The following is a 26,949-nucleotide window of genomic DNA, read 5'->3' on the forward strand; positions in this document are numbered from 1 at the left end:
GGACCAGCGAACTCTGTTGGGGACAAAGGACAACTTTGAGCAGTTCCTCGCGATTTTTTCCTCCCTTATCTTCAAGCTTGGGTCCTCCTCCCAAGCAAAGCTGAAAGGTCCTAGCAGAAGAAAGTGATGTGTTCATTCCCAGCCTCCTTTCTCCCGAAGTTCTCCCCTCCTGAAAGGTCCTGTCAGTCGTCAGGGTTTCTGATTAAAATCACTCTCAAATGGTCGCCACTAAGGTCCAGTTGGGAACGAAGAGATGTGTCTACTCTTCACCCACCAGGTTCATTCACAGATTTTCATCTTATTAACTGACTGCCAAAGGTCCCCGAAACTCCTGTTGATTCAGTTGCTTTTCGTGTTGTTATGTCTTCCAAAATTGAATGAAAATTTATTGATCATCCATTTTAAAATATATTCTTTCATTAAATGTTGTAGTTTAAGATAACTTATCCTTTCAAATGTTCTAAAAATAACTTTAAAATGGTGACTTAAAGTTACCTCTGAGAATGCATAGAAATTAATTTTTGGTCTTATTGCAGTGCTAGAATAGTTCCTGTCTCTGTGCTTTCGGAATGTTCCTAGAGAGACCTGATCCGTCAAAATGTAAATAAATAAAACTTTTTTATGTTAAAAGCAAATCAATTAATTTCTAAAGGGATTCTGGTATCCAAAGAAATGTCATAGAGCCTCTACCATATTTACTTTGAGAAGAATTAAAATATGCATTTCAAGTTCCCACAAATTATATTTGGGCAAAACATGTTAGTAAAAGAAGCTAATCAAAGTAAAAAAATAAATAAACAGGTAAAAGGTATTTTGCCTATTTCGTTATTTTTAATTTCTCTTAAAGATTTGAATGCATTGCACCATAGACTTTGGAAGGATATGTTTTTCCCCAAAAGCCTGAAAATAACAGATGATGAAGTTTGCTATCTAATATTATGAAAACTCTAATTTTTAATATTCTATTAAATTAAATTCATTTAAACTGTAGCATTTTGTTTATTGCTTCTTATTATTCTTTATTTCTTTCTTGCCCTGGTATTATATTTGTATTGATTCACAATAGTTTATACTCACAGCTGTTCCTGTATTGATTACTAGTTTAATATTACAAAACTCCATTGATTGAAAAGGAAGAAAATCTGCGTTTGAATTTCCTTGGTTTAGATTAAAATAGGTAAACTAATGTAAGAATATTTACATTATACTTGCCAGAAAATGGGTTCATCAGGCTTTGACACAAGCATTGTTTTGAACGGACTAGAAGTGTGTGCAAGTCCTGGGCTAACAGGGGTTCTGGTTATGTTATGTTTTGCTTTGGTGTAGACAAATATCTTCTGTACATATTATGACATGAAATACTCACAGGTCTAGTTATAATACAAGTTGATTTTTACACAAAGAATGTTTGGATTGGAGGGGTCTTTTTTTTGTTTTTGTGGAAAACTCCAATCCAATTTAGTTTTGCCACCGTGTTCATACAACTGGCCACCTACACAAATCAGCCCAGCCATTGGTACGCATACTTGTCAGGTTAAAGGAAATAGGCAAAAAACCAAACCAAAACAAAAACAAACAACAACAACAACAAAAACTATTTGCTTTGATTAAAAAAAATTTTTTTCCCTTCCTCCGCACCACAGTACTTAAAAAACAACAAGCAAACACACTTTTTGTGTGTGTGAAATCAGGAATGTATTAATAATATCGGGTACAAGTCTGGTTACCATAGCAAAGGGTTCGGCTTCTGTCTACATACATCAATGGACCAAAAACTGCTTCTCTGGCTTATTTATTCATTTATTTATTTAGACAGGGTCTTACTCTGTCTCACAGGTTGGAGTGCAGTGGCGCGATCTCGGCTCACTACAACCTCCGCCTTCCGGGTTCAAGTGCTTCTCCTACCTCAGCCTCCCCAGCAGCTAGGGTTACAGGCACATGCTACCGCGCCCGGCTAATTTTTTGTATTTTTAGTAGAGACAAGGTTTCACCATGTTGACCAGACTGGTCTCGAACTCCTGACCTCAAGTGATCCACCCGCGTCGACCACCCAAAGTGCTGGAATGACAGGCGTGAGCCACTGCGCCCGGCCGTTCCTCTGGCTTTTTAAAACGGGGCGAAAACTTGGAACAGCTACCGCAAAGCGAACGACTATCTCTCTGGAATTTCGCAAATACGGGACGTTTAAACGACATAGTTCACATCCTTTGAGTGCTGGCTTTCTCTTAAAGGGTGTGTGCGTGCGCCCAGGTGGCTTGGCCTGTGTGCGCTAGTTACTTGCACGCTTTTCTTGAGTCTCAAACACGGAGCTCTAGTAAACTGCAGGGGCGGATTCATCAATTACAGTTGCGGAAGACTCGACTCAAAAAGCGGTCCGCCCCCAGGGCTCTCGCAGCAGCGCCCCCAGCGGGCGGGTGTCTTGGGCAGGGAAACCGCAGAGGGCTGACCCAGCGCAGCAAAGCTGAGCGGCGCGCCGCTTCAGGACCGAAGCCTCGGTATGCAAGCGGTGAGTGACCCCTGGAAGGCCCGGACCTTTTGTCCACAGTCTGAGGGCGCGCGAAGGCGCGCGAGGGCTTGAGGTCCCTGGGGCTCAGGCTCTGCCGCCCCGAGGTGTTCTCTCAGAGATCCGGCGCTGAGCACAGTCCCCCGCCACCTCCTTGGATTTGCTCGGGGTGTATTGGCAGCTTGCGGTGAGACTAGGCAGAATAGAAACCTCGGATCCCTTGCTAAAGAGCGCTCAGGGAAAGGGGAACCGATAATTCGTGTTCGGAAAGCAATGAGATAGTTCTTTTCTAGTTGCTTTGCGTAGTTTCCTAGCCGGTTTTCCAGCCCTCTTTCCACCTTGCTGCGTAGAAAGTGCAATAGCGTTAAACAGCCCGAAGTGCTGGGACTTCATTTAACCGAACGTCAAAGGACAGCCCCCAAGATAAAGCTACAATTATTACTTATCAATAAATAATAAAAAGTAAAAACACGTGGAGTGTGAGCCCACCCAGGGACGCCAAAAACAACAAACAAAAACCACTTGGGGCGTGTTTCTAGCATTCTTCTGCCTGGGTTCCTGGTGGTAGAGATTCTGATTTAATTGGTCTACGGTGGGCCGGTAGTTTGTTAGTTTGTTAGTGAGGACCCCAGGTGATTCTGATAGCCAGGGATAACTGCTTGCCTAGATTCAGGAACTCACTCTTGTTCTCCATAACGTCCATCTGTCATCTGGCGCCATCTTCCCAGCCATGGGGAAACAGATTTGGGACAGAAACCTTTCTAACATCAAGCTACGCTTAAATTCAGAGCACTTAAACATAACCTCCTCACCATCCCTCTTACATTGAAAGCTGCCATTCACTGAACCATTTTTATGTGCCAGGCACTATGCTAAGAACATTACAAACATTCTGTCAGTCCTCACTCCAATCCTTCTGTATAGGTGTTCTCATCTTTTTTTTTTTTTTTTTTTGAGACGGAATGTCATTCTGTCACCCAGGCTGGAGTGCAGTGGCGTGATCTCGGCTCACTGCAACCTCCGCCTCCCGGGTTCCAGCGATTCTCCTTTCTCAGCCTCCCGAGGAGCTGAGACTACAGGCGCCCGCCACCACGCCCGGCTAATTTTTGTATTTTTAGTAGAGATGGGGTTTCACCATGTTGGCCAGGATGATCTCGATCTCTTGACCTCATGATCTGCCCGCTTCGGCCTCCCAAAGTGCTGGGATTACAGGTATGAGCCACCGCGCCCGGCTATCATCATGTTTTTTAAATGAGGAGACTGAAGCTCAGACAATCTAACAACCTTTTCTGCCTAAACCATCCCACTTTCTGATTTTCCTGTCAAGTTCCTACCCACAAAAGTTGCCACATGATCTTCACAGAGGGCGATACCTTTCTGTGCACTGGAGTGGCTCCAGAAATTCCAGAAACAGTAAGCATTTCTTTGGAATTTGCAGAGTACTCACCACCAACGCCAGAGACGTTTGAAAGGAGGTAGAAATAAAAATACACAGAGCATCTCTGCATATGAGTTAAACTGAAGGAGAGATGGGGCAGTGTCTATAGAGAAAAGAGGTAAAGAAGCGTAACATAAAGACTCCTGGGAATATTTTCTTTGGGATGGGAAGTATTTCCCACTAATTCAGAATTTGTTGACAAAACTTAGAAATTCTTTATAGATCCATAGCATAGTGTTTATTTGATGTCAGTTTGTGCTATGAATTAACATCCTTTTCTTTCTTTTCTTTTTTTTTTTTAAATGGAGTCTCACTTTGTCACCCAGGCTGGAGCACGGTGGCTCGATCTTGGCTCACTGCAACCTCCACCTCCCAGGTTCAAGTGGTCCTGCTTCCTCAGCCTCACGGGTAGCTGGGACTACAGTCTCGCACCATCATGCCAGGCTAATTTTTGTCTTTTTTTTTTTTTTTTTTTTGAGATGGAGTCTTGCTCTGTCGCCCAGGCTGGAGTGCAGTGGCATGATCTCAGCTCACTGTAAGCTTCACTTCCCAGGTTCACGCCATTCTCCTGCCTCAGCCTCCTGAGTAGCTGGGACTACAGGGGCCCGCCACCACACCCGGCTAATTTTTTGTGTGTTTAGTAGAGACGGGGTTTCACCATATTGGACAGGCTGGTCTCGAACTGACCTCGTGATCCACCCGCCTCGGCCTCCCAAAGTGCTGGGATTACAGGCATGAGTCACTGCGCCTGGCCTAACATCCAATATTAATTGTAGCTTTAGCTGTTCCTTCTATCTCACTTTTGCCTCTACTCAATTATCTACTAACACAAGGTTCTTTTTCTTTGCCTTTATCATTTATTTTTAATTGACACATATATTAATTGACACATAATAATTGTACATGTTAATAGGTGTAGTGTGATATTTCCATATGTGTATACAATGTGTAATGATCAAATTAGAGTAATTATGCATATCCATCACCTCAAACATTTATTTCTTTGTGTTGGGAATGTTCAAAGTCTACTTGTCTAGCTATTTGAAAATATACAGTAAGTTGTTCATTATAGTCACCCTACAGTGCTATCGTACTCTAGAACTTACTCCTTCTTCCAGCTAGCCGTAATTTTGTGTCCATTAACTAACCTCTGCCTATCTCACCCTTCCCCTTTTCTAGTGACCACTATTCTATTCTCTACTGCTATGAGATCAGCTTTTTTTTTTTTTTCTTTTTTTTTTTTTTTTTTTTGAGATGGAGTTTTGCTCTTGCTTCCTCAGCTGGAGTGCAATGGTGTGACCTCAGCTCATTGCAACCTCTGCCTCCCGGGTTCAAACGATTCTCTTGCCTCAGCCTCCCCAGTAGCTGGGATTACAGGCATGTGCCACCATGCCCGGATAATTTTGTATTTTTAGTACAGACGGGGTTTCGTCATGTTGGTCAGGCTGGTCTCAAACTCCTGATCTCAGGTGATCCACCCACCTCGACCACCCAAAGTGCTGGGATTACAGGCATGAGCCACCACACCTGGCCAAGATCAGCTTTTTAGCCTCTACATGTGATCAAGAACATGCAGTGTGTCTGTCTGTGCCCTGCTTATTTCACTTAGCATAATGTCCTCCAGGCTCATGCATGTTACCATGAATGACAGGATTTTATTCTTTTTTTCTGGCTGAAAAGTATTCCACTGTGTGAATATATCACATTTTCTTTATCCATTCATCTGCTGATGGACACTTAGGTTGATTCCATATCTTGGCTGTTATGAATAGTGCTGCAATAAACATGGGAGTGCAGATATGCCTTTGACATACTGATTTCTTTTCTTTTGGATATATCTCTAGGAGTAGGATTGCTGGATTTATGATAGTTCTGGCTTTAGTTTTTTGAGGAACCTCCATGCTGTTTTCCATATTGTCTATACTAATTTATATTCCTGCCAACAGTGTACAAGAGTTCCTCTTTTTCCATATCCTTGCCCTCATTTGTTGTTTTTTGTCTTGATAATGGCCATTCTAACTGGGGTAAGATAATATCTCATTTTGGTTTTGATTTGCATTTTCCAATGATTAGTGATGTTGAGTATTTTTTCATATACTTGTTGGTCATTTGTATGTCTTCATTGGAGAGATGTCTATTTAGCTTATTTACCCGTTTTTAATTGGATTGGTTATTTTGCTGTTGAGGTGTTTGAGTTCCCTGTATATTCTGGATATTAATGGCTTGTTGGATGCATAGTTTGCAAATACATTCTCCCATTCTGCTGGTTGTCTCTTCACTCTATTATTTCCCTTTCTGTAAGAAGCTTTTTGGTCTGTATAATTTCATTTGTCTATTTTTGCTTTCATTGCCTGTGATTTTGAGGTCTTCTCCATAAAATCTCTGCCCAGACCAGTGTCCTAAAGTGTTTCCCCTATATTTTCTTCTGGTAGTTTCATAGTTTGGGATCTTAAGTGTAAGTTTTTAGTTTATTTTGAGTTGATTTTTGTATATGGTGAGACATGGGATCTGGTTTCATTCTTCCACATATAAATATCCAGTTTTCCCAGCACCAGTTATTGAAGAGACTATCTTTTCCCCATGAATGTTCTTGACACCTTTGTCAAAAATCAGTTGGCTATAAAGAAGTAGATTTATTTTGGGTTTATCTATTCTGTTCCACTGGTCTATGTATGTGTCTGTTTTTATGCCAGTACCATGTTATTTTGTTCCTATAACTTTGTAGTATATTTTGAAGTCAGGTACTATGATGCCTCCAAGACACTTTTATTTAACTTTATTTTACAAGCTCTCATTCTGAAAATGGTTTATTAGTTCAAAACCTTTTACTTCTACTTTATAATCATCATTATAGAGTTTGTTTTGTATGATTATTTATTCAAATGATGTTTGCTTTGCTTCTTCTGATAGTTTGTATTGTATTTGTCATAGACCATGCTAAAGAAGGTTGGATAAAGGTTTTTTTTTTTCCAAGTACTGTTTTACTTAGACCGATAATACGAGCAAACAAAAATTTCTGTTCAGGAAAACAATACAAACCTTTATTTATTTATTTATTTTTGCTTTATGTTTAAAACTTGAAATGCATCTCTTTGAAATAAAAATTGTTTTAAAAACATATTTTTATTCCACACAGAAAAACAAAGATCCTTTGCAGCCTATTAAGGAAGATAGGACTGGGAAGGCCCAGAATGATGCTTTCTGGGTAAAGATCAAGTTTCTTTTATAATGTGTGTGTGTGTGTCTGTGTCTGTGTGTGTATGTGTGTGTAAGTGTATGTATTTCTAGTTCTGTGTTCCCTGGGTCATTAGCAAGATTGTTCCTCCAGTTGCTCAAATCAGAAGCAGAGAAATCTTTATTTTTCTCCTTCCCTAATCTCTCACGTCCAATTTATTACTATATCTAGTCAATTTACTGTTAGCTATCCTACCAATATCCTAGTCTAAACTATCTTGTATCCTGTGCTATTCTAGATGTAGATAGATAGTACTGAACAAACTAGATACAACTTCTGCCTTTATGGAGCTTATAGACTGGCAGAGAGCCAAAGAAAGCAGGAAGAAAAACAACAGGGTATTGAGATGGGGAATGATTGGGAGTGTTGAGGAGATACCTGGTCTACTTAAGGTGGTCCTGGAAGATCTACCTGAAAAAGTTATGCTTAAGCTGTGGTCTGAGTGGAGCCAGCCATGTGGAAAGTGGTGGTGTGAAGTAGCCCAGGCCTTGAACAGCCAGGTCAAAGGCCCCAAGGCAAGAGCTTGACTTATCCTAGGACTCATTAGCAGGGTAGTGTCAGACTGTCAGAGATCAGATCATGCCACGTTCTGTGGACTAAAGCAAAGGACTTGGATTTGTTCTGAATGCAGAGGAAGCCATGGCAAAGTTTTGTTCTGTTTTAACAGGATCTCACTCTGTCACCCCGGGTGGAGTGCAGTGGTATAATCATGGCTCACTGCAGCCTTGACCTCCTGGGCTCAAGTGATCCTCCTGCCTCGCCTTCTGAGTAGCTGTGACTACAGGCATGAACCACCACACCTGACTAGTTTTTCATTTTTTGTAGAGATTGAGTCTCAATATATTGCCCAGGCTGATATCAAACTTCTGGGCTTAAGCGATCCTCTTGCCTTGGCCTCCTAAAGTGCTGGGATTATGGGCGTGAGCCCCGCGCCTGGCAATGGCAGAGTTTTAAGCAGGTAAAAGGGAGTAAATTTCAGCTGAGTGATCTCACATAAGTTTGTAACCTTTCTTATCCTTGCTACTTCTATCCTGAGATAAAGAACCTAACCTCTCAGGACCGAGGCGAGGATTAAATAATAACATCTGCAGAACACTTAACACACTTGGCACAAAAAAACTCACTATGTGTTGACTGAAAAAAGAAAACATTCCGTTTAAATGGAATAATTTTAAATGCTGTTTTCCCTTTTAATTCAGTACTAAGAATAAGTGGAATTTTAGGCTGTAGATAGTAAATTGCTTCCTTATTAAAATAGTATTGTTTTATTTTTAAAGATCAAAAATCTTTTATAGTTTAAATGTTTAAGGAAATGTCTGTTATTCAGGTATATGCACTTTTTTTTTTTTGAGACAGAGTTTTGCTCTTGTTGCACAGGCTGGAGTGCAATGGTGCGATCTCGACTCACTGCAACCTCCATCCCAGGTTCAAGCATTCTCCTGCCTCAGCCTCCCAAGTAGCTGGGATTACAGGCATGCACCGCCATGTCTGGCTAATTTTGTATTTTTAGTAGAGACGGAGTTGCTCCATGTTGGTCAGGCTGGTCTCGAACTCCTGACCTCATGTGATCCGCCTGCCTTGGCCTCCCAAAGTGCTGGGATTACAGGTGTATGCCACTGCGCCCGGCCCTTTAAGTATATGTACTTAGAAGCATGTCTTAGCTAATGTGCAGGCAGAAAAGATGAATTTCATTCATTATGGTCAATTTGCATACTTATCTATAATTATTAGTATTATTTTTCTTCCTTCTATTATGATCATTTATGTCACTTAGTGAGTGATCATAGGCTTGAATTTTTAGTGTTTTAGAATTCCCAACATTGCAGAGGGTCTTCATCCCATGATACCTGAAACTCAAGTGTTGTTTTCCTTGGGTCAGTGGTTCCCAGACTTCAGCATGCACGAGAATCACATGAAGGGCTCTGCCCTGAGTCTGAGTGCGAAGAATTCCCCAGGTGATGCCAACGCTGCTGGTGGTCTAGGAGCCACATTTTGGGAACTCTTGTCTTAAGCCAACAGAAACATCAATCATTTGTGAAATGATTGTTTACTATTCAACATAGAGATCTCCATTCTATGTTTACCCTATATTATTTCACACTGAATTCTTATTGATAATGATATCAGTTAGAAATATTACTATAAAATAAATGTTTTTAGGGAAAAAGTAATTTGCAAACTATCATCTTTCCAGCTTCAGTCACTTATTATGAATGCATTCCATGATAAAGGATTTCAGAAAATAAAAGAATACTTTCAACAGAAAGAGAGCCACTGTCCTCAAAAATATAATCATCTTCTATTACACCGTCTTAACAGATTAATAAATAAGGCAAGTTGGTTTGCTTTGTGACCAAAATATGAATGTATAATTATTTATAAGTGTTTTAATTTAGTGTGGTTTATACCTAGGAACTAGATAAAAATGAATTTCAGTCTGTGTCACTGTTGCTGAAATGTATTCAGCGATTCTTCATAGATGGCCCGAAAGAAGATGAACCTTTGCTAATTCAGCAGGGACTGATCCCAAAGATAAGTGTCCTATTTTTATTTTATATGGCTTTGGGTAACTTAAAGAACTTATATGGATTTAGTTGTCTAGTTAAGTTTAGTATTTCTGTTCCTTTGAAATCCAATTTGAAAAGAAATTGATATCCATTCTTATTGCTTATTTCTAATAAAAAATTAAATTCAACATACATTTCCTGATGTACTTGCTATGCAAGGCACTTTGGGAGTGCACGGGATCGAGTCAGACACAACCACTCCTCTTGATGAGCCTATGCAGTGATTATTATTTTAAATTATTTTAGTGAATTTGGGGGAAAATGAGTAGGAGTAGGCTCTAGAACTATTTTAATAGACTTTATTAACAAGATTAGACCTAGAAAAATGATCATCGAAAACTTTTCTTTGCTCTTGTAACACGTCACTTTTCCTGTTTTCTAAACCTTGGAGAATCTGAAAAAACAAATAGCAAAAACATTTTTGCTTATTCAAAGTTACCCAAATTATCACATTTTATTCTTTTAAAAATATTAACCAGGAGATAACACAGTGAGTGCCTTTGTAACGGCATCTGGAAGCAAAGCAGAATCTGCAACATCTCTTGCTGTAGCTCCTCTCTTTTAATGGTGAGGTTTTTGCAACCCAGAGACAAGTTTGTTTATTGGTGAGGAGATGTGGGGAAGAAGTAAGGTAGAAGGATGATCTGACTGCTAATAATGTCTTTGATTTACACCTTGAGTTCTAGTACCTGAAGTTTATTAAGGCCAGATTGGGCCAAGATCTGTCTTTGCCCTTTGTTACTCTAAAATGCATCTGATTCTGAAGCTACCCCTTCAGGAGAAAAAGCAAACTCCAGGCTTTCCCAAACTCCTCTTAGGGACTTTAGAAGTGTTTGCAGGGGGAATTAAAGACTGTGCTTATGCAGACCGTATATATTTCATTTTGCATGTAACCCCACTTGACCTGCTGACACACTAACTTATGCAGATAACAGGAAGCAGGGAAAAGGAGATAAAATCTCAAAGGAAATGAAGCAGAGATGTTCTAAGTATACCTTGGAACCCTAAGCTGACCTTTTGGGATATGAATTGGAATATGCCCCACCCTAACTTTTCTATTTAGGTTTAAGAATTCCCTCCCAAGGTTTAAAAAAGTGTCAGATCAAATCCCCACTGGAGTTTTGAAATCAAGTAGGAGTTTCTATATTCCATTGGCATCCTAGTTGGTGATGGAAATTTCATAACCATTATTTAGATACGTTATTTCATATAGGTTTTGGCAAGAATAGATCAACATTATCAAAGAGAATGGGATACTAGACTCTATACCTCTTTTTTTTCTTTCTTTCTTTTTTCTTTTTCTTTTCTTTTCTTTTTTTTTTTTTTTTTTTTTTTTTTTTTTTGAGACAGGGTCTTAATTTTGTCACCCAGTCTGGAGTGTAGTAGTACGATCTCAGCTCACTTCAACCTCTGCCTCCTGGGCTCAAGTGATTCTCCTGTCTCAGCCTCCTGAGTAGCTGGGATTACAGGCACACACCACCATGCCCAGCTAATTTTTGTATTTTTAGTAGAGACAGGGTTTTACCATGTTGGCCAGGCTGGTCTCGAACTCTTGACCTCAAGTGATCTACCCACCTTGGCCTCCCAAAGTGCTAGGATTACAGGCATGAGCCCCTTGCCCAGCTTAGACTCTATACTTGTTTCTTTCTTTCTTTTCTTTCTTTCTTTCTTTTTTTTTTTTTTTTTTTTTTTTTTTTTTTTTTTGAGACAGAGTCTCGCTCTGTCATCCAGGCTGGAGTGCAGGGGCAATGTTGGCTCACTGCAACCTCCGTCTCCCAGGTTCAAGCAATTCTTCTGCCTCAGCCTCCCAAGTAGCTGAGATTACAGGTGTGTGCCACCACACCCGGCTAATTTTTTTGTATTTTTAGTAAAGATGGGGTTTCACCACATTGGTCAGACTTGTCTCTGTTGGGAATAATGCTCAAAATTCTAAGGAAATTGAACACTCGAACAAAGGATTCTTAGCAAAGCAATTTTACTTCTGCGCAGAGGGGTGCCTCCTTGGCCAGTTGCCATGAGAGCACACCTCAACAAAGGGGCCTGAGAGCCTTTATTGCTGACGCAAGCCCTGCCCGTGTACCTTTTCCCCATTGGCCAGGGTCGGGTCGTACAATCTAAACTAATCCCGGCTGGCTAAACATTTGATTTTTTTTTTTTTTTTTTTTTTTTTTTTTTAGATAGGGTGGGCACGTAAAAGAAAGTGGAGAGGAAGGGGAAGGGGTGTCTGTAATGAGCTAGAAAGTTAGTCCTCTTTTCAAATAAGGCAAGGAATGTGAGCTGGTGCTGATAACGCCTGGTACTGTGGTGTGCCTGGGCATCTAACAAAGGCAAAAAGGAGAAGGAGAAAAAAAGGGGGGGGGGGGGGGGTGCTATGAATTAAATAATAAAAGATTGATCAGATTATTTGAACAGAAACCTCATTATATCCCACATCTTGAACTCCTGACCTCAGATGATTCGCCTGCCTCAGCCTCCCAAAGTGATGGGATTATAGGTGTGAGCCACCGCGCCCGACCAACTCTATACTTCTAAAGACAATTGTGTTTGCAAACTCAATACAAAGTGTGCTTGGAAGTTCTTCTACTCCATAGAATAAGAATTCATGGCACGGTGACTCCCGCCTGTAATCCCAGCACTTTGGGAGGTTGAGGCAGGTGGATCACCTGAGGTCAGGGGTTCAAGACCAGCCTTGCCAACATGGTGACACCCCGTCTCTATTAAAAATACAGAAATTAGCTGGGCAGTGGTGGCTCATGCCTGTAATCCCAGGTACTTGGGAAGCTGAGGAAGGGGAATTGCTTAAGCTGGAGGTTGTGGTGAGCCAAGATGGTGCTACTGCACTCCAGTCTGGGCACAGAGTGAGACCCTGTCTCAAAAAAAAAAAAAAAAAAAAGGCCCTACAGGAAGGAACATCTTTAGTCCTGCACTGTAAAATCCAGGAGGATTAAGCAACTTGTCTGATACCATATTCCTAAGAAGTCATGGCTATTGTGTCTGGCTTCTGGTAGTGATACAACTGTGGGGAGAGCTGGGATGTCTGTTAGACAATGTGTGACCAGGGTGTATAAATGGGTTCAGTGAGAACTTCCTGTTGCCAAGTATTGATCAGAGAGTGCAGCCTTTCTGCCATTTCTGTATCTACTCAACCAGTGTATTTGGGAGGGTGCTGGGAGTGCGATAGGCTTTGGAGGGATGGAGTGGTGACAAAAATGTATTTGAAAAGCATAGAATTTTAAGTATGAACATAGGGAGGGAGAAAATATAGCCTTACCAGTTAGTTCTGCTACATAGAGAGACATTTCTTCTCTTGTGCTATTGGAGAAAAGCTTTCTTCAGCAGGTGGATGATTCAATCTAGTGCAAGTATTTGTCTGATTTGAGACAAAAGAAACCTTACTTGGAACATAGTAATGGCTTTCAAACCTTGCTGGACATGACAGTCACCTGGAGAGCTCTCACAAACATTCTTAAACCTAAAATAGAAAACTCAGGTGGGGGTATATCACCAGTGATTCTGATTACTGGGTCTGGGGGATGTTTCCTGACTCTCCAGGTTTTCCTAATGTACAGCCAAGGTTGAAAACTGGTTTATTGATCTTCAGCTGGAGTGAGTCAGGTTCTTGGCCCAAAGTGTACAGAGTTTTGAAGGCCTGACTTCTGCAAGAGTTGTTCATCAGAAACTCACGTGACTGATGTCATGTTCAGCTGATGATTTCTAACTATGCATGCGGGGTTTTTCTTATTTTTATTTATTTTTCTAAGAGTGACGAGTCTCAGCAAAAATCATGGGAAAAATAAGATGGTTTTTGCTTTATGGAGGAAATACCGTATATTCTGGGGTGGGGGAGGAAAGGTTACAGAAGTTTATTTTAAATCATACCAATTCCAGCAGTTTAATATGAAATTGGATATATATTCCTATAGGAAAAAATTCTCTAATTAGCTGGAAGCTTTTTAACAAAAGAAAGATACCTAGGCCTGAGGCATATTTACTATAACCAAGAATACTTCTGAGAACTTTCCAAATTCTATATATTCTTTGATAGTTTGTTTTCAGCAGATTCTTAGATCACAAGATTTTTTTCCCCCTGTGCTGAGGAGGTTCACTTATCTTTTTTTTTTGGAGGTGGGGTCTCGCTCTGTTGCCCAGGCTGGAGTGTAGTGGTGTGATCACAGCGCTTGCTACAGTGTTGACCTTCTGGACTCAAGTGATCCTCACACCTCAGTCTCCCAAGTAGCTAGGACTAGAGGTGTGCACCACCACACCCAGCTAATTTTTATATTTTTTATAGAGATGAAGTTTAACCATCTTTCCCAGGCTGGTCTTGAACTCCTGGCCTCAAGTGATCCACCTGCCTCGGCCTCCCAAAGTGCTGGGATTACAGGCGTGAGCCACTGCGCCTGGCCTCATTTATGTCTTAAATGCTCCTCACTAGTCCCTTTATACGGCTTTCTGACACAGATCCTGGCTGGCACTCTATTTTGTGCTGATCTCTGAGAGCTTACTTATGACAGCTCTGTAGTGGTATGGCACCATCGTGAAGTGTTCCGGTGGGAGGTCTCAGAGCCAGGCCTCATTGAAATGGAATGGAATGGGAAAAGATCTTTCAGATGATTTTGTTGTAATGAGAAAATTGTCCTGTGAAATTTTATTGAATAGGCAGCATTTAGTCATATGTAGTTACATGAGTGTCCTCCTGTGTACCTAGTTTCCTGGTTTGAAAGAACAACGGGAATTCTGACCTCGGAAGGCCTAGCCTCAGACACATCGCTGATTCGTGTTACAGAGGACTTCTTTGACACTGCGTTGGTAAGGATGGGATGGATGCTTCACTGAGCAGATGCCATTGGTAATTGGCAGGAATCTTCAAGTTATTTATAAAACATGGTTTTCTAAATATGTAAGTTTTGTTAAAAGACTGACGTGGCTGGGCGCGATGGCTCACGCCTGTAATCCCAACACTTTGGGAGGCCGAGGTGAGTGGATCACCTGAAGTCAGGAGGTCGAGACCAGCCTGGCCAACATGGTGAAACCCGTCTCTACTAAAATACAGAAATTTACTGGGTGTGGTGATAGGCGCCTGTAATTTCAGCTATTTGGGAGGCTGAGGCAGGAGAATCACTTGAACCTGGGAGGCGGAGGTTATAGTGAGCCGGGACCACGGGATTGTACTTCAGCCTGGGAAACAAGAGTGAAACTCTGTCTTAAAACAAAACAAAAGACTCTCATGTATTATTATTAGAATATTATTAATATGTGAAATAGTAAGAAACTATATAACCAATGTTAAAAATGAGAGGTGATTTATTATCATATATACAAATATATTAGTCACCTGATTGAGAGTGATATGCACATTTTAAGGATGTGATTAAGGCTCAGATAGGCTTTCTCTAAAATTCTTTCCTTCTGTAAAGTCAATGCCTGCCTGTTAGAGACAATTAACACTAATACATTTGTGTTATAGTTTATCATGCTGTTTAAAAATAATATGAGCTTTACTTTTTCTTTCTTTTTGTTAGATTATTTCCAGGAGTAGTAGTGAAGGTAAGTATATTATTGGCTACTAATTGGCTGTTAATTTTTCATTAATAGAATATTCTGGCACAGAGAAAAGAATATTTAAATGATATGTAAAAGTAAAGTAAGTTTAAACATTTTATTTGGATTTATTGACCACCTTATGGTCATCATGGTGTCATTTGGAAATGTATTTCATTGTAGAAAAAAGTCTTGTATTTGTCTGAGAAACATTTTTGTTTAGCTGCTCCTGACATATGGCTAGCTCTGTTCAGGTAATAGAAAGCCACTTTGTCATTCAAATATGCAAAAATTTAGCTACTACTGATTTAGCTTGAAGCTGATTCAGATGCCTTTCTCTGTCTTTCAAGAGTGTAAAAGGTAAAATTTTAGAAACTTTGGAGAATAGCTTGATTTTGTTCCATTTAACTCAAGTTAAAGGTAGTTATGCTGGGTGTGGTGGCTCATGCCTGTAATTCCAGCACTTTCAGAGGCTGAAGAGGCAGACCTGATTGCATCCAGAAGTTCGACACCAGCCTGGGCAACATAGTGAGACCCCCATCTCTACAAGAAATAAAAAAATTATCGGGGTGTGGTGGCGTGCACCAGTAGTCTCAGCTACTTGGGAGGGTGAAGTGGGAGGATCACTGGAGCCCCAGAGTTTGAGCCTGCAGTGAGTCATGATTGTGCCACTCCACTCCAGCCTGGGTGACAGTGAGATCCTGTCTCAAAAAAAAGTAATTTGACATTTGAATTATGATACCATGGATTCAAAGATGCACTTGAATATTTAAACATTTTGGAAATTGGAGCCATCTTGATATGTCATTTTCCTATGTTACATGTTTTTAGTTTTCTTCTGAAAGGCTATCGTCAACTGACACTATATTCTGCAATGGATGGTATCTGGTAGCTGAGGAAATGCAGTACCAGAAGCTGAAGCATGCACTGGACTTGGTTGACTTTAAAACTTGGTTGACTTGGTTGGTCCTCATAATTCAAGTCAGTGGTTCCAAACATTTTCAAGTCAAAGTTTTATGGTCATCACAATGATAGTTACTGCCTTTAAAACTGGTTGATAAAATGCACAGTGGTAAAAAACTACTTTGATTTTTGTAACATTTTAAAATAAACTTGCTTTGTATTAATCCCAACAGTATGTATATACTGCATATTTGAAAAACAATGCATATGTGAGCTATATGTTCACTCTATGGTCATCGCTTGGGGCATTTATGGATTCACATAATGCTATAATGACTTTCATTGCCCCGGTAGAGGAAACATTGTTCTAGATGACTGTGTTAGTCCAATTAGGCCGCCATAACAAAATGCCATCAATTGGGAGGCTAAGCCAACAGACATTTATCTCTGGAGGCTGGGAGTAACAGATTAGGGTACCAGCATGATTGGATTCTGGTGATGGCCTCTTTCTGACTTCTTGCTGTGTGCCTACATGGTAGGCAGAGACCTGGCTTCTTGCTGTGTGCTTACAAGGTGGACAGAGAGCCAGAGCTCTTTCTTTTTCTTTTCTTTTTTTTTTTTTTTCCCCGAGACAGAGTCTCGCACCGTTGCTCAGACTGGAGTGCAGTGGCACGTTCTCAGCTCACTGCAACCTCTGCCTCCCGGTTTCAAGCAATTCTCCTGCCTCAGCCTCCTGAGTAGCTGGCATTACAAGCGTGTGCCACCACGCCTGGCTAATTTTGTATTTTTAGTAGAGGTGGGGTTTCACTATTTCACTGGTCTTGAACTCCTGACCCCGTGTGATCCAACCACCTTGGCCTTCCAAAGTGCTAGGATTACAGGCATGAGCCACCGCACCTGGACCGAGCTCTTATAAGGGCACTCATCCCATCATGAGGATCCCACACTCGTGACCTCATCTGAACTTCCCTTACCAAAGGCTGCATCTCAAATACCATCACATTGAGGGTTAAGGCTCCAACATATGAATTTTGGGGGGGACACAGTCCCATCTATAGCAATGGCAATCCGTGCTTGGAGCCCACTGTGGTCACCTTAGCAGGACTGGCCTCTCTGCAAGTGACATGTTTTCACGTGTGGCCTTCGACAGTTGTCTTGTGTGAGTTTTATGCCCAGTCTCTGCAGAGTTAATGTCTAATCCTTCTCTCCAAAGTAGAAAGATGTTTTCACTGAATTTCTTCCCACCTCCTTCTGCAGTTGACAACATTAATCACTCCTTCTTTTTTGTTCTGAAACTTATGTCTTCTTATTTATTTTTATGACTCTTTTGTTTGTGTTCTGCTATATGGATTATGGCTTTCTTTCACAGTTTATCCCTCTCTACTGATTTGAATGACTTATGTCCTAGTTTTGTTTTACTGTTAGTTACCCTTAATTTAATTACATCAAAAGGATGGTACCTGATGTCTTCTTCTTTGTATATGACAATAAATTTAATGTGTTAAAGAAATGTAAGAGTATTAGCCTGTGGGAAGGACGTGGTCAGAGCTTTTCATCGTTTGAAGATGTCTTTCTGGCTTTTATACAATATTACTGTCACTTTGCATGCTGTGCCCCTTACAATCCTGTTGCATTATCTTCTGATATTAAGGGTTGAAAGCACGTTTATTTTACATGGTTCTTGGTGACTTATTTTGAATCCAAATGTTACTTTAGCTCAGGAAAATTTGTTCTTTGATAATTTTATTACAGCAGAGTTTCTCAATTTTGGCAATATAGATATTTTGGACTGGGTAGTCCTTTGTCCTGGGTGCTATCCTGCACATCAAAGGGTGTTTGGCGGCATCCCTGTCCTCTACCCTCTAGATGCCAACAGCATCCATCCCCAAGTCATGACAACCAAAAACATCTCCACACATCCCCCGTGGGGCAAAATCATCTGTAGTCATCAACTACTGAGGTAGAGTGCTTTGGGTGTATTTAACAGAATATCTAGCTCAAATAGGCTTAAATGATAAAGACAACTTACTGGCTGAAGGGACTGAAGAGTCCAGAGGTGGGCAGTTTGGAAATAGAGTGGCTCCACTCCATTTCTCTATAGCCCTTTCAGTTCTGCCTTTCTCAGAGTCTAGTCTTTGCTCTCAAGGTGGTTTCCCTTGTTGGTTGCAACGAGAACTTTGTGCTTCCTGGTTCACATCTGGGGGAGAAAGGTTCCCTTTCCTCAACCAGCAAACAAAAGCCCTAGCTTTGCTCTGATTGGGTGCCCTGCCCTCCAGATGAACCAGTCACTATGAAAAGATAAATGGGCCACCTCTGCCTAGTTTAAGCCAGTCCGGATTTACCCCTGGAACTGATCGGTCTCACCCAAATAGCACAACTGCTCCATAACAGAGGAATGGGGAAGGATGGTGGAGAGACCACCAAAAAGTCCATTACATTTACTTTCTGTTCCCTCTTTGTAAGATTATCTGTCACATCTTTGTTTTTATCTTCATGTGCATCTTTTCCTCACTCATTTTTCCCCCTGCATTTTGACAGCAGTTCTCAAGTTCTTCTTAGAAGAAGAATTACCTGGCTTGAAATATCAATATTGCCAAAGTTGAGAAAGTCTACTGTAATAAAAGTATCAAAGAATTAATTTTCCTGAGATAAAGTAAGATTTAGTTTCAAAATAAGTCACCAAGAACCATGTAAAATAAACGCGTATATGAATGTGTGCACCTGCTCACAACCCTTGATACCAGAAGACAAAGCAACAGGATTGTAAGGGGCACAGGCTGCAAAGTGAGTTATATTGTAGAAAACCCAGAAAGGCACCCTCAGTGAAAGGCTCTGACCGTGTGTAGGAGTCATTTTCTTACTCTTTCAAACATAAAATTGAGTCTTTGAAATTATACTTTCAGGGAAAATTCAGATGTTGGATTCCTTCCTACTTAGCTTAGGATTCCTGGTGACAGAAAAGACTGTAGATCATTTGATTCAACGGGAGGTAAGTTGCAAATAACAAAATAGATACCAGCGGCTCCAGAAACCTTGGAGAAGATCGTACATAGGTCTCTGTTTTGTTTCTTCTCCATGAATGTCTTCTCAATTCCCAAAAGGGCTTGAAGACTTTTAACTGCATTTTGGACGCTGTCCCTCGGGAAGAAAGAAAAAAATTCCCTTTGTCAGAACGCATGTGTCAGCTTATGTAAGTGACTTTGTGTAAGTTACGTGCTGTAGTAAGGGTAAAACCTCTCATGACTGTACGGCTTCAGTCTGTGTTCTGCTTAGACCTGATTACGTCCTTTCTCTCTTCGGTAAATGCTTTGTGCACCTGTTATGAGTCAGGCACTATGCTAGGTGATAAAGAGGCTGAGGTAAAAAGAAGACATTGCAGCCGGGCGCGGTAGCTCATGCCTGTAATCCCAGCACTTTGGGAAATCAAGGCAGGCAGATCACAAGGTCAGGAGATCCAGACCATCCTGGCTAACATGGTGAAACCCCATCTCGGCCGGGCGCGGTGGCTCAGGCCTGTAATCCCAGCACTTTGGGAGACCGAGGCGGGTGGATCACGAGGTCAGGAGATCCAGATCATCCTGGCTAACACGGTGAAACCCCGTCTCCACTAAAAATAAAAACAATTAGCCGGGCATGGTGGCGGGCGCCTGTAGTCCCAGCTACTTGGCAGGCTGAGGCAGGAGAATGGCGTGAACCCAGGAGGTGGAGCTTGCCATGAGCCAAGATCATGCCACTGCGCTCCAGCCTGAGGGCAACAGAGCGAGACTCCGTCTCAAAATAATAATTAAAAAAAAAAAAAGAAACCCCATCTCCACCAAAAATACAAAAAATTAGCTGGGCATGGTGGCACGCACCTATAGTCCCAGCTATTCGGGAGGCTGAGGTAGGAGGATCACTTGAACCCGGGAGGTGGAGGTTGCAGTGAGCCGAAATTGCAGCACTGCACTGCAGCCTGGGCCACGGAGCGAGACTCTGTCTCAAAAAAAAAAAAAAAAAAAAAAAAAAAAAGGCCGAGCGCGGTGGCTCAAGCCTGTAATCCCAGCACTTTGGGAGGCCGAGACGGGCGGATCACGAGGTCGAGAGATCGAGACCATCCTGGCTAACACGGTGAAACCCCGTCTCTACTAAAAAAAATACAAAAAAAAACTAGCCGGGCGAGGTGGTGGGCGCCTGTAGTCCCAGCTACTCGGGAGGCTGAGGCAGGAGAATGGCGTGAACCCGGGAGGCGGAGCTTGCAGTGAGCTGAGATCCGGCCACTGTACTCCAGTCTGGGCGACAGAGCGAGACTCCGTCTCAAAAAAAAAAAAAAAAAAAAAAAAAAAAAAAAATTGCTAGATTTTTCCTTTTTAATAATTATGAAGTTTTTTTTTTTCTTTTTGCATCAACATTGATGCAAAATGCTTTCTCAGGCTCTAGTTTTTCATTGTAAATGTGAACTAAATTCGTGACTCAGGGGAGAATGTTAAGAGTATAGACCATAGAGCCTGCTTGGTTTCAAATCTGAGTTTTGCCACTTTTGCCCGTTGTCTATGAGCACAGCCCTGACTTCTTCATACCTCAGTTTGTTTGCCTGTAAAATGGAGTCAAAGTAATACCTACTTGATAGAATTATTGTAAAGGTTAAATCAAGCAATCCATGTAAAGTGATTAGCACATTATCTGCTAAAGAAGTGCCCCAAGGTAGCTACACTAATGTGAGATGGAATTTTGATTGCTTTTCACGTGATGGATATTTTGTTTTTTGGTGACCCAAAGCCACTGTTGCATAGTTCTTGGGATGTGAGATTTGGAGGTAAGGTTGTAATGTGTGACCATAGAAACAACAAAACCAGCACCCTGTTTTGAAGTTGGAACCGGAACCTGTGACTGCGCTAACCACCAGCCAGCATGAGGACATCATTGTGGCACATTATTTACGTGGTGTGTGGCCACAGTGTGGGGCCTGAAATAGGTGATTTGTGAGCATGAAACTCACTGTCATCGTGGTTGTCCATTTAGTCTTTGCAGGATATAGTTTTTACACTGAATTTTTCCTAAACACATTTTTATTTAATACATTAGTGAAATCACTACTCTTAGTGGTGTATTTAGATTTGGGGAGCAGCTGATCTCATGTTTTCTCCTAAGTTTTCAAACTAATCTTTGAACACACTACCTTATTGTCTGTGTGTTCTAGAAAGTCTGGAGTGTTCTGGACTTCAAAGGTAAAACCTGCAATATAAAATTAAGCAGAATTAATTTTGCTCAGTGGTACTGTTTCCTGGTTTCTATTTAATAGTAACAAGTCGATCTACTTACAAGGTTTCTCAACAAATCTATTCTTTAAAATGGGAGTTATTTCAGGCATTAAAAGATCGACTTGGCCGGGCATGGTGGCTCACACCTGTAATCCCAGCACTTTGGGAGGCTGAGGTGGGTGGATCACTGGAGGTCAGGAGTTCGAGACCAGCCTGACCAACATGGTGAAGCCTCGTCTCTATTAAAAATAGAAAGCATTAGCTGGGTGTGGCGGGCACCTAATGCCAGCTACTTGGAAGGCTGAGACAGAATTGCTTGACCCTGGGAGGCAGAAGTTGCAGTGAGTCAAGATCGTGCCGCTGCACTCCAGCCTGGGTGACAAAGCCAGACTCAGTCTCAAAAAAAAAAAAAAAAAAAAAAGATCAACTCACACTTGTTAGCATTTATTTGAAATTCTGAGTGAATAATGTACAATTCGAGAGTTTGCATTAGTTTTAATAATGTAACAGCTTAATCCTATTACATCTCTAAATTAATTTGTTTTTTGTTTTGTTTTGTTTTGTTTTTTAAGATGGAGTTTCACTCTTATTGCCCAGGCTGGAGTGCAATGGCACGCTCTCAGCTCACTGCAACCTCCGCCTCCTGGGTTCAAGCGATTCTCCTGCCTCATCCTCCCGAGTAGCTGGGAATACAGGCATGTGCCACCATACCCGGCTAGTTTTGTGTTTTTAGTACACATGGAGTTTCTCCATGTTGGTCAGGCTGGTCTCGAACTCCCAACCTCAGGTGATCTGTGCATCTAGGCCTCCCAAAATTCTTGGATTACAGGCATGAGCCACCGTGCTCAGCCTAAATTAGTTTTTAAAATCAGATCAAGCAGCTCATAGGAAAGAATCACTGTCTGTATCATTTCCTGCAGGTATCAAACTGTGTAAAAGGACATATGCCCTCACAGGTTGGTGCGGTGATTATAAAACTCCGGAATTAATTTGATGAACCCTTAGAGATCATCAAATGGAATTCACTTTACAAGAGGGAAAATAGAACCTCAGAGTGTATATAGTAGTTCTAGCTTCTTAAAAAATAACATCTAGGTCATTAATATATAAAGTTGAGAAGGTTTTTCCATAAATATGTATTATTGACATTAAGGAAATTCTGATGCCGAATTTGAAATAGTTTCAGAAACATATTTTGGTTTTAAAGTTTAATGCCAGTATAGTAAAGTTTCACCTCTTGATGTTCACTTCAGTTAAATGTGATTTATCTAAATGTTTCAGGAAAGACCTTGCAAGGACACTCTGGACTGTGGGTGGTAAGAAATTTTAGAATTTTCAGTATTAGAATATTAAATATTGGACACTGGGGGTTTTATGAGCATCTTGGGACCATGGGGAATAAATTATGGTTAAATTGAAGATAGGAATTAGGGTTTTATTTTAAATTTATTTTGAGAGATTTTAGCATGCTGAAAACTGTAAAGAATAATTCGTGAATACTCGTTTACTACCAGCCAGCTTCGTCAAAATTTAGCATTTTACCACATTAGCTTCAAGTCTGTTTTTAAAGAAAAAAAAAAAGGTGTCATGGATAAAGTCCCCTGTGTCCATGTTCCTCATCCCATTTCCTTCTCCTTGACTCAGATTTGTTTTTCATTCCCAAGCATATTTTTCTGTTTTTACTCTGTAGATCCCTAAACAACATGCATTATCATTTTGTAGATTTTAAAAGCATCCTATAAATGCCATTCCTTGGGCTACAACTCCCTTTTTACCCTTAGAATTGTTTATAATTTAAACATGTTACTACATGTAGTTTTAGTTTATTCGCTGTGAAATACTACAAGTTATTTTGGGATTTTATTTTGTAGTAGAAACTTTTTTTTTTTTTTTTTTAAATGGAATTTTGCTCTTATTGCCCAGGCAGGAGTACAACGGCATGATCTTGGCTCACTGCAACCTCCGCCTCCTGGGTTCAAGCGATTCTCCTGCCTCAGCCTCCTGAATAGCTGGGACTACAGGCATGTACCACCATGCCCAGCTAATTTTTGTATTTTTAGTAGAGATGGGGTTTCACCACGTTGGCCAGGCTAGTCTCGAACTCCTGACCTCAGGTGATCTGCCTGCCTTGGCCTCCCAAAGTGCTGGGATTACAGGCATGAGCCACCACGCCTGGCCAGTAGAAACATTTTTAAGGCTGTTTGATGATTTGCTTTGGATGAGTATTTTAATATATCTAAAATATAATACCCATAAATATTATTTATTTAAAAATTGTTATATACCAACCTCTTATTTAGATTTTTATTTTATTTCTTAAATACTGAATTTACATGATTTTGGCAAGGTGTGGTGGCTCATGCCTACAATCCCGGCACTTTGGGAGGCCGAGGTGGGCAGATCGCTTGAACCCAGAAGTTCAAGACCAGCCTGGCCAACATGGCAAAACCTTATCTCTACTGAAAATATAAAGATTAGCAAGGCATGGTGACACATGCCTGTAATCCCAGCTTCTTGGGAGGCTGAGGCAGGAGAATCACTTGAATCCAGGAGGCGAAGATTGCAGTGAGTTGAGATCGGGTCACTGTACTCCAGCCACCACTGCACTCCAGGGTGACAAAGTAAGACTATCTCAAAAAAAAAAAAAAAAAAACAAAACAAAAAAAAAAAGAATTTAAATGATTCTGATTACTCCAGGATGCATCTTGCCGTGGTAACTAAGACGTAATGCTAGGCTTCTCAGATGGAGTTTCTTAGAGCAAGTGCTAGCTCTGGAACTTGTTTTTTCTTTTGCTTTGTGCCCAGAATTATCTGTGTCTACCATGTTTTTAATCTCTAGATTATGACCAGCAGGTTGCTATTTCTGAAGCGCTGTGTAGACTGACGATTAGAAATTCAAGGGAGGAACTTGTCCATAAATGGTTTGATGATGAAGTCATTGCCGAAGGTTTCAAAGAAATTAAGGATCGAGAATTTGAGACGGTGAGATTCCTGGTCATGCGAATTTCTGTTTAGCCAATATTTATTAAGCATCCTCTGAGAACTTTCCTGTGTGTTGGGCTTACATGAGGATTTTTTTTTTTGGCTTAAGTGTGATTACACTGCCATTCTTAAACTTGTATCCCATTTAGGAGAAACAATTTGAAGGCAATATGAACAGAATATTGTGAGCTAGATATAGGGATACAGATAGGACTTTTTCTTTTCTTTTTCTTTTCTTTCTTTTTTTTTTTTTAAAGACAGAATCTCATGCTATTGCCCAGGCTGGAGTATAGTGGCACAATCTCAGCTCACTGCAACCTCTGCCTCCTGGGTTCAAGTGATGCTCCTGCCTCAGCTTCCCAAGTAGCTGGGATTACAGGTGCCTGCCACCACGCCTGGCTAATTTTTTATTTTTAGTAGAGACCAGGTTTAGCCATGTTGGCCAGTCTTATCTTGAACTCCTGACCTCAGGTGATCTGCCCACCTTGGCCTCCCAGAGTGCTGGAGTTACAGTTGTGAGCCACCGTGTCTGTCCAGGACTTCTTTATAGGAGACAGAACTAGGTAAATTTGATGGATTCAGTTAAAAAAATTGTCTTGGAAGGGTGAGCAATTTTCAATGAACCTTGAACGGTAGGGAGAATTGAAGAAGAAAGCAGAGAATTTTTGCCTTGCAGAAGGCAGCTGCTGTGATGGCAGGAGGCTGAAATGGACATGGCCTGGCAGAGGAGTATTATGGGGTGGCTGTGTTCTGAGCCATCCAACCGGTACAATTTGGAGAAACAATACTTTTTAGGGTCTTCTCTGCAACCTGAGCTTCCTGTGATTATGTTCACAAAAGCCACACAAAAACAGCTTATGACTTTGTTGTGTATTCACCTTCATCTTAAAATAGCTAAAACATTTTCCCTCTTCTTTTAAAAAGTTTTTAAAATGAGGGTTAGACTCCTGTAGGAAAAGGTAAAATTCTTAATAACAGTACTCATGTTGACAAAACCTTTCTGGTCAAAATTCCCATGTAATCAGGATTTTTATTTTTATTTTTATTTTTTTTTTTGAGACGGAGTCTCGCTCTGTCGCCCAGGCTGGAGTGCAGTGGCCTGATCTCAGCTCACTGCAAGCTCCGCCTCCCGGGTTCACACCATTCTCCTGCCTCAGCCTCCCGAGTAGCTGGGACTACAGGCGCCCGCCACCTCGCCCGGCTAGTTTTTTGTAGTTTTAGTAGAGACGGGGTTTCACTGTGTTCACCAGGATGGTCTCGATCTCCTGACCTCGTGATCCACCCGTCTCAGGATTTTTATTAAACATGGACCTTTATATTTCCTCAGACTCTGAACCTACTGTCATATACTGCATATAGTAATTATTTAGCCAGGATTCAGTATAATCTCAGTGGAAAGACCATGAGCTTTGGGTCTATCCCAAACTGGGTTGAACCTAGAGTTTGAGTCCCACCTCTCCAATTTATGGGATGTATGCATTTTGGCAAGGTAGTTGACTTGTGAAGCCTGAGTGACCTCATCTGTAAAATGAGACTAAAGCCCACCTCAGTCTTGAGAATTCAATGAGAGAAACTGAAAGGTCCAGGGCTATTGTAGGCACTCATGTGTTAATTTCCTTTCTGCTCTTTGTCATTTCTCATTTGCAGGAAAATTTGATGAAAAGAGAGAAATGTAATTATATTGTTTCCAAAATCATTTCCTTCCCCAGAGCTATCAGTTTCTCAATTGAATTGTGTATGTGTTTTTTTTTTTGAGGCAGAGTTTTGCTCTTGTTGCCCAGGCTGGAGTGCAAAGGTGCGATCTCGGCTCACCACAACCTCCGCCTCCTGGGTTCAAGCGATTCTCCTGCCTCAGCCTCCCGAGTAGCTGGGATTACAGGCATGTGCCACCACTCCCGGCTAATTTTGTATTTTTAGTAGAGATGGGGTTTCTCCATGTTAGTCAGGCTGGTCTCCAACTCCCAACCTCAGATGATCTGCCTGCCTCAGCCTCCCAAAGTGCTGGGATTACAGATGAGAGCCACCGCACCCAGCCCGAATTGCTTTTTTACATGAAAGGCTTACACTGCTGATGTCTAATTACTGCTGAATGGTAGATCAGGAGCATAAGGAGTGTTGACTACAATAGCCAATCCTTGCTAACAAAAGGGAACAAAATCTTGGATCTGTGTCTTTGTTTTTAGAATGTGGGGCAACAGATTTCTTCCTGAGAGCTGTTGGTTAGGTAAACTCTAATAATAGTCTTTGTTCTTAGAACATATGCTAGGAGAAGAGAGTGAGATAGAGAACTCCCAAAAAGGAAAATTGGCCATAGATAATACACCCAGATCAACCCAAAGTTGATAAATTTTATAGGTTTGTGGTTGGTTTGTGCTGTGCAGGTGTTAGGGAGGTGGATGCCCAATGGGTTGATCAAATATTGTAACCTAGGTCATCAGTAAGATGTATTTCTCTTGCTTACACTTCTGATCCAGTGAAACATAACCAGGCATTTAACTTTTGGAGACCTAAGTATTCCTCAGCTGAAAATCTAATGGCTGCAG

The 26,949-nt window shown here is 41.1% G+C and overlaps 1 protein-coding gene across 1 annotated transcript in view; it reads left to right on the top strand.

The window, feature by feature from the left end:
• Positions 1–2,497: 2,497 nt before the first annotated feature.
• SYCP2L (synaptonemal complex protein 2 like) overlaps positions 2,498–26,949 on the top strand; it is an 85,675-nt gene continuing 61,223 nt past the window's right edge. Inside the window, exons 1-10 of the mRNA XM_050788821.1 lie at positions 2,498–2,506; positions 7,078–7,146; positions 9,371–9,508; positions 9,589–9,712; positions 14,452–14,552; positions 15,266–15,290; positions 19,091–19,176; positions 19,289–19,377; positions 22,706–22,740; positions 24,264–24,406. Coding sequence (XP_050644778.1) covers positions 2,498–2,506; positions 7,078–7,146; positions 9,371–9,508; positions 9,589–9,712; positions 14,452–14,552; positions 15,266–15,290; positions 19,091–19,176; positions 19,289–19,377; positions 22,706–22,740; positions 24,264–24,406 — 819 coding nt within the window. The remainder of the gene's footprint in view (positions 2,507–7,077; positions 7,147–9,370; positions 9,509–9,588; positions 9,713–14,451; positions 14,553–15,265; positions 15,291–19,090; positions 19,177–19,288; positions 19,378–22,705; positions 22,741–24,263; positions 24,407–26,949) is intronic.

This window comes from Macaca thibetana, chromosome 4 (genome assembly GCF_024542745.1).
Source record: "Macaca thibetana thibetana isolate TM-01 chromosome 4, ASM2454274v1, whole genome shotgun sequence".
NCBI lineage: Eukaryota > Metazoa > Chordata > Mammalia > Primates > Cercopithecidae > Macaca > Macaca thibetana.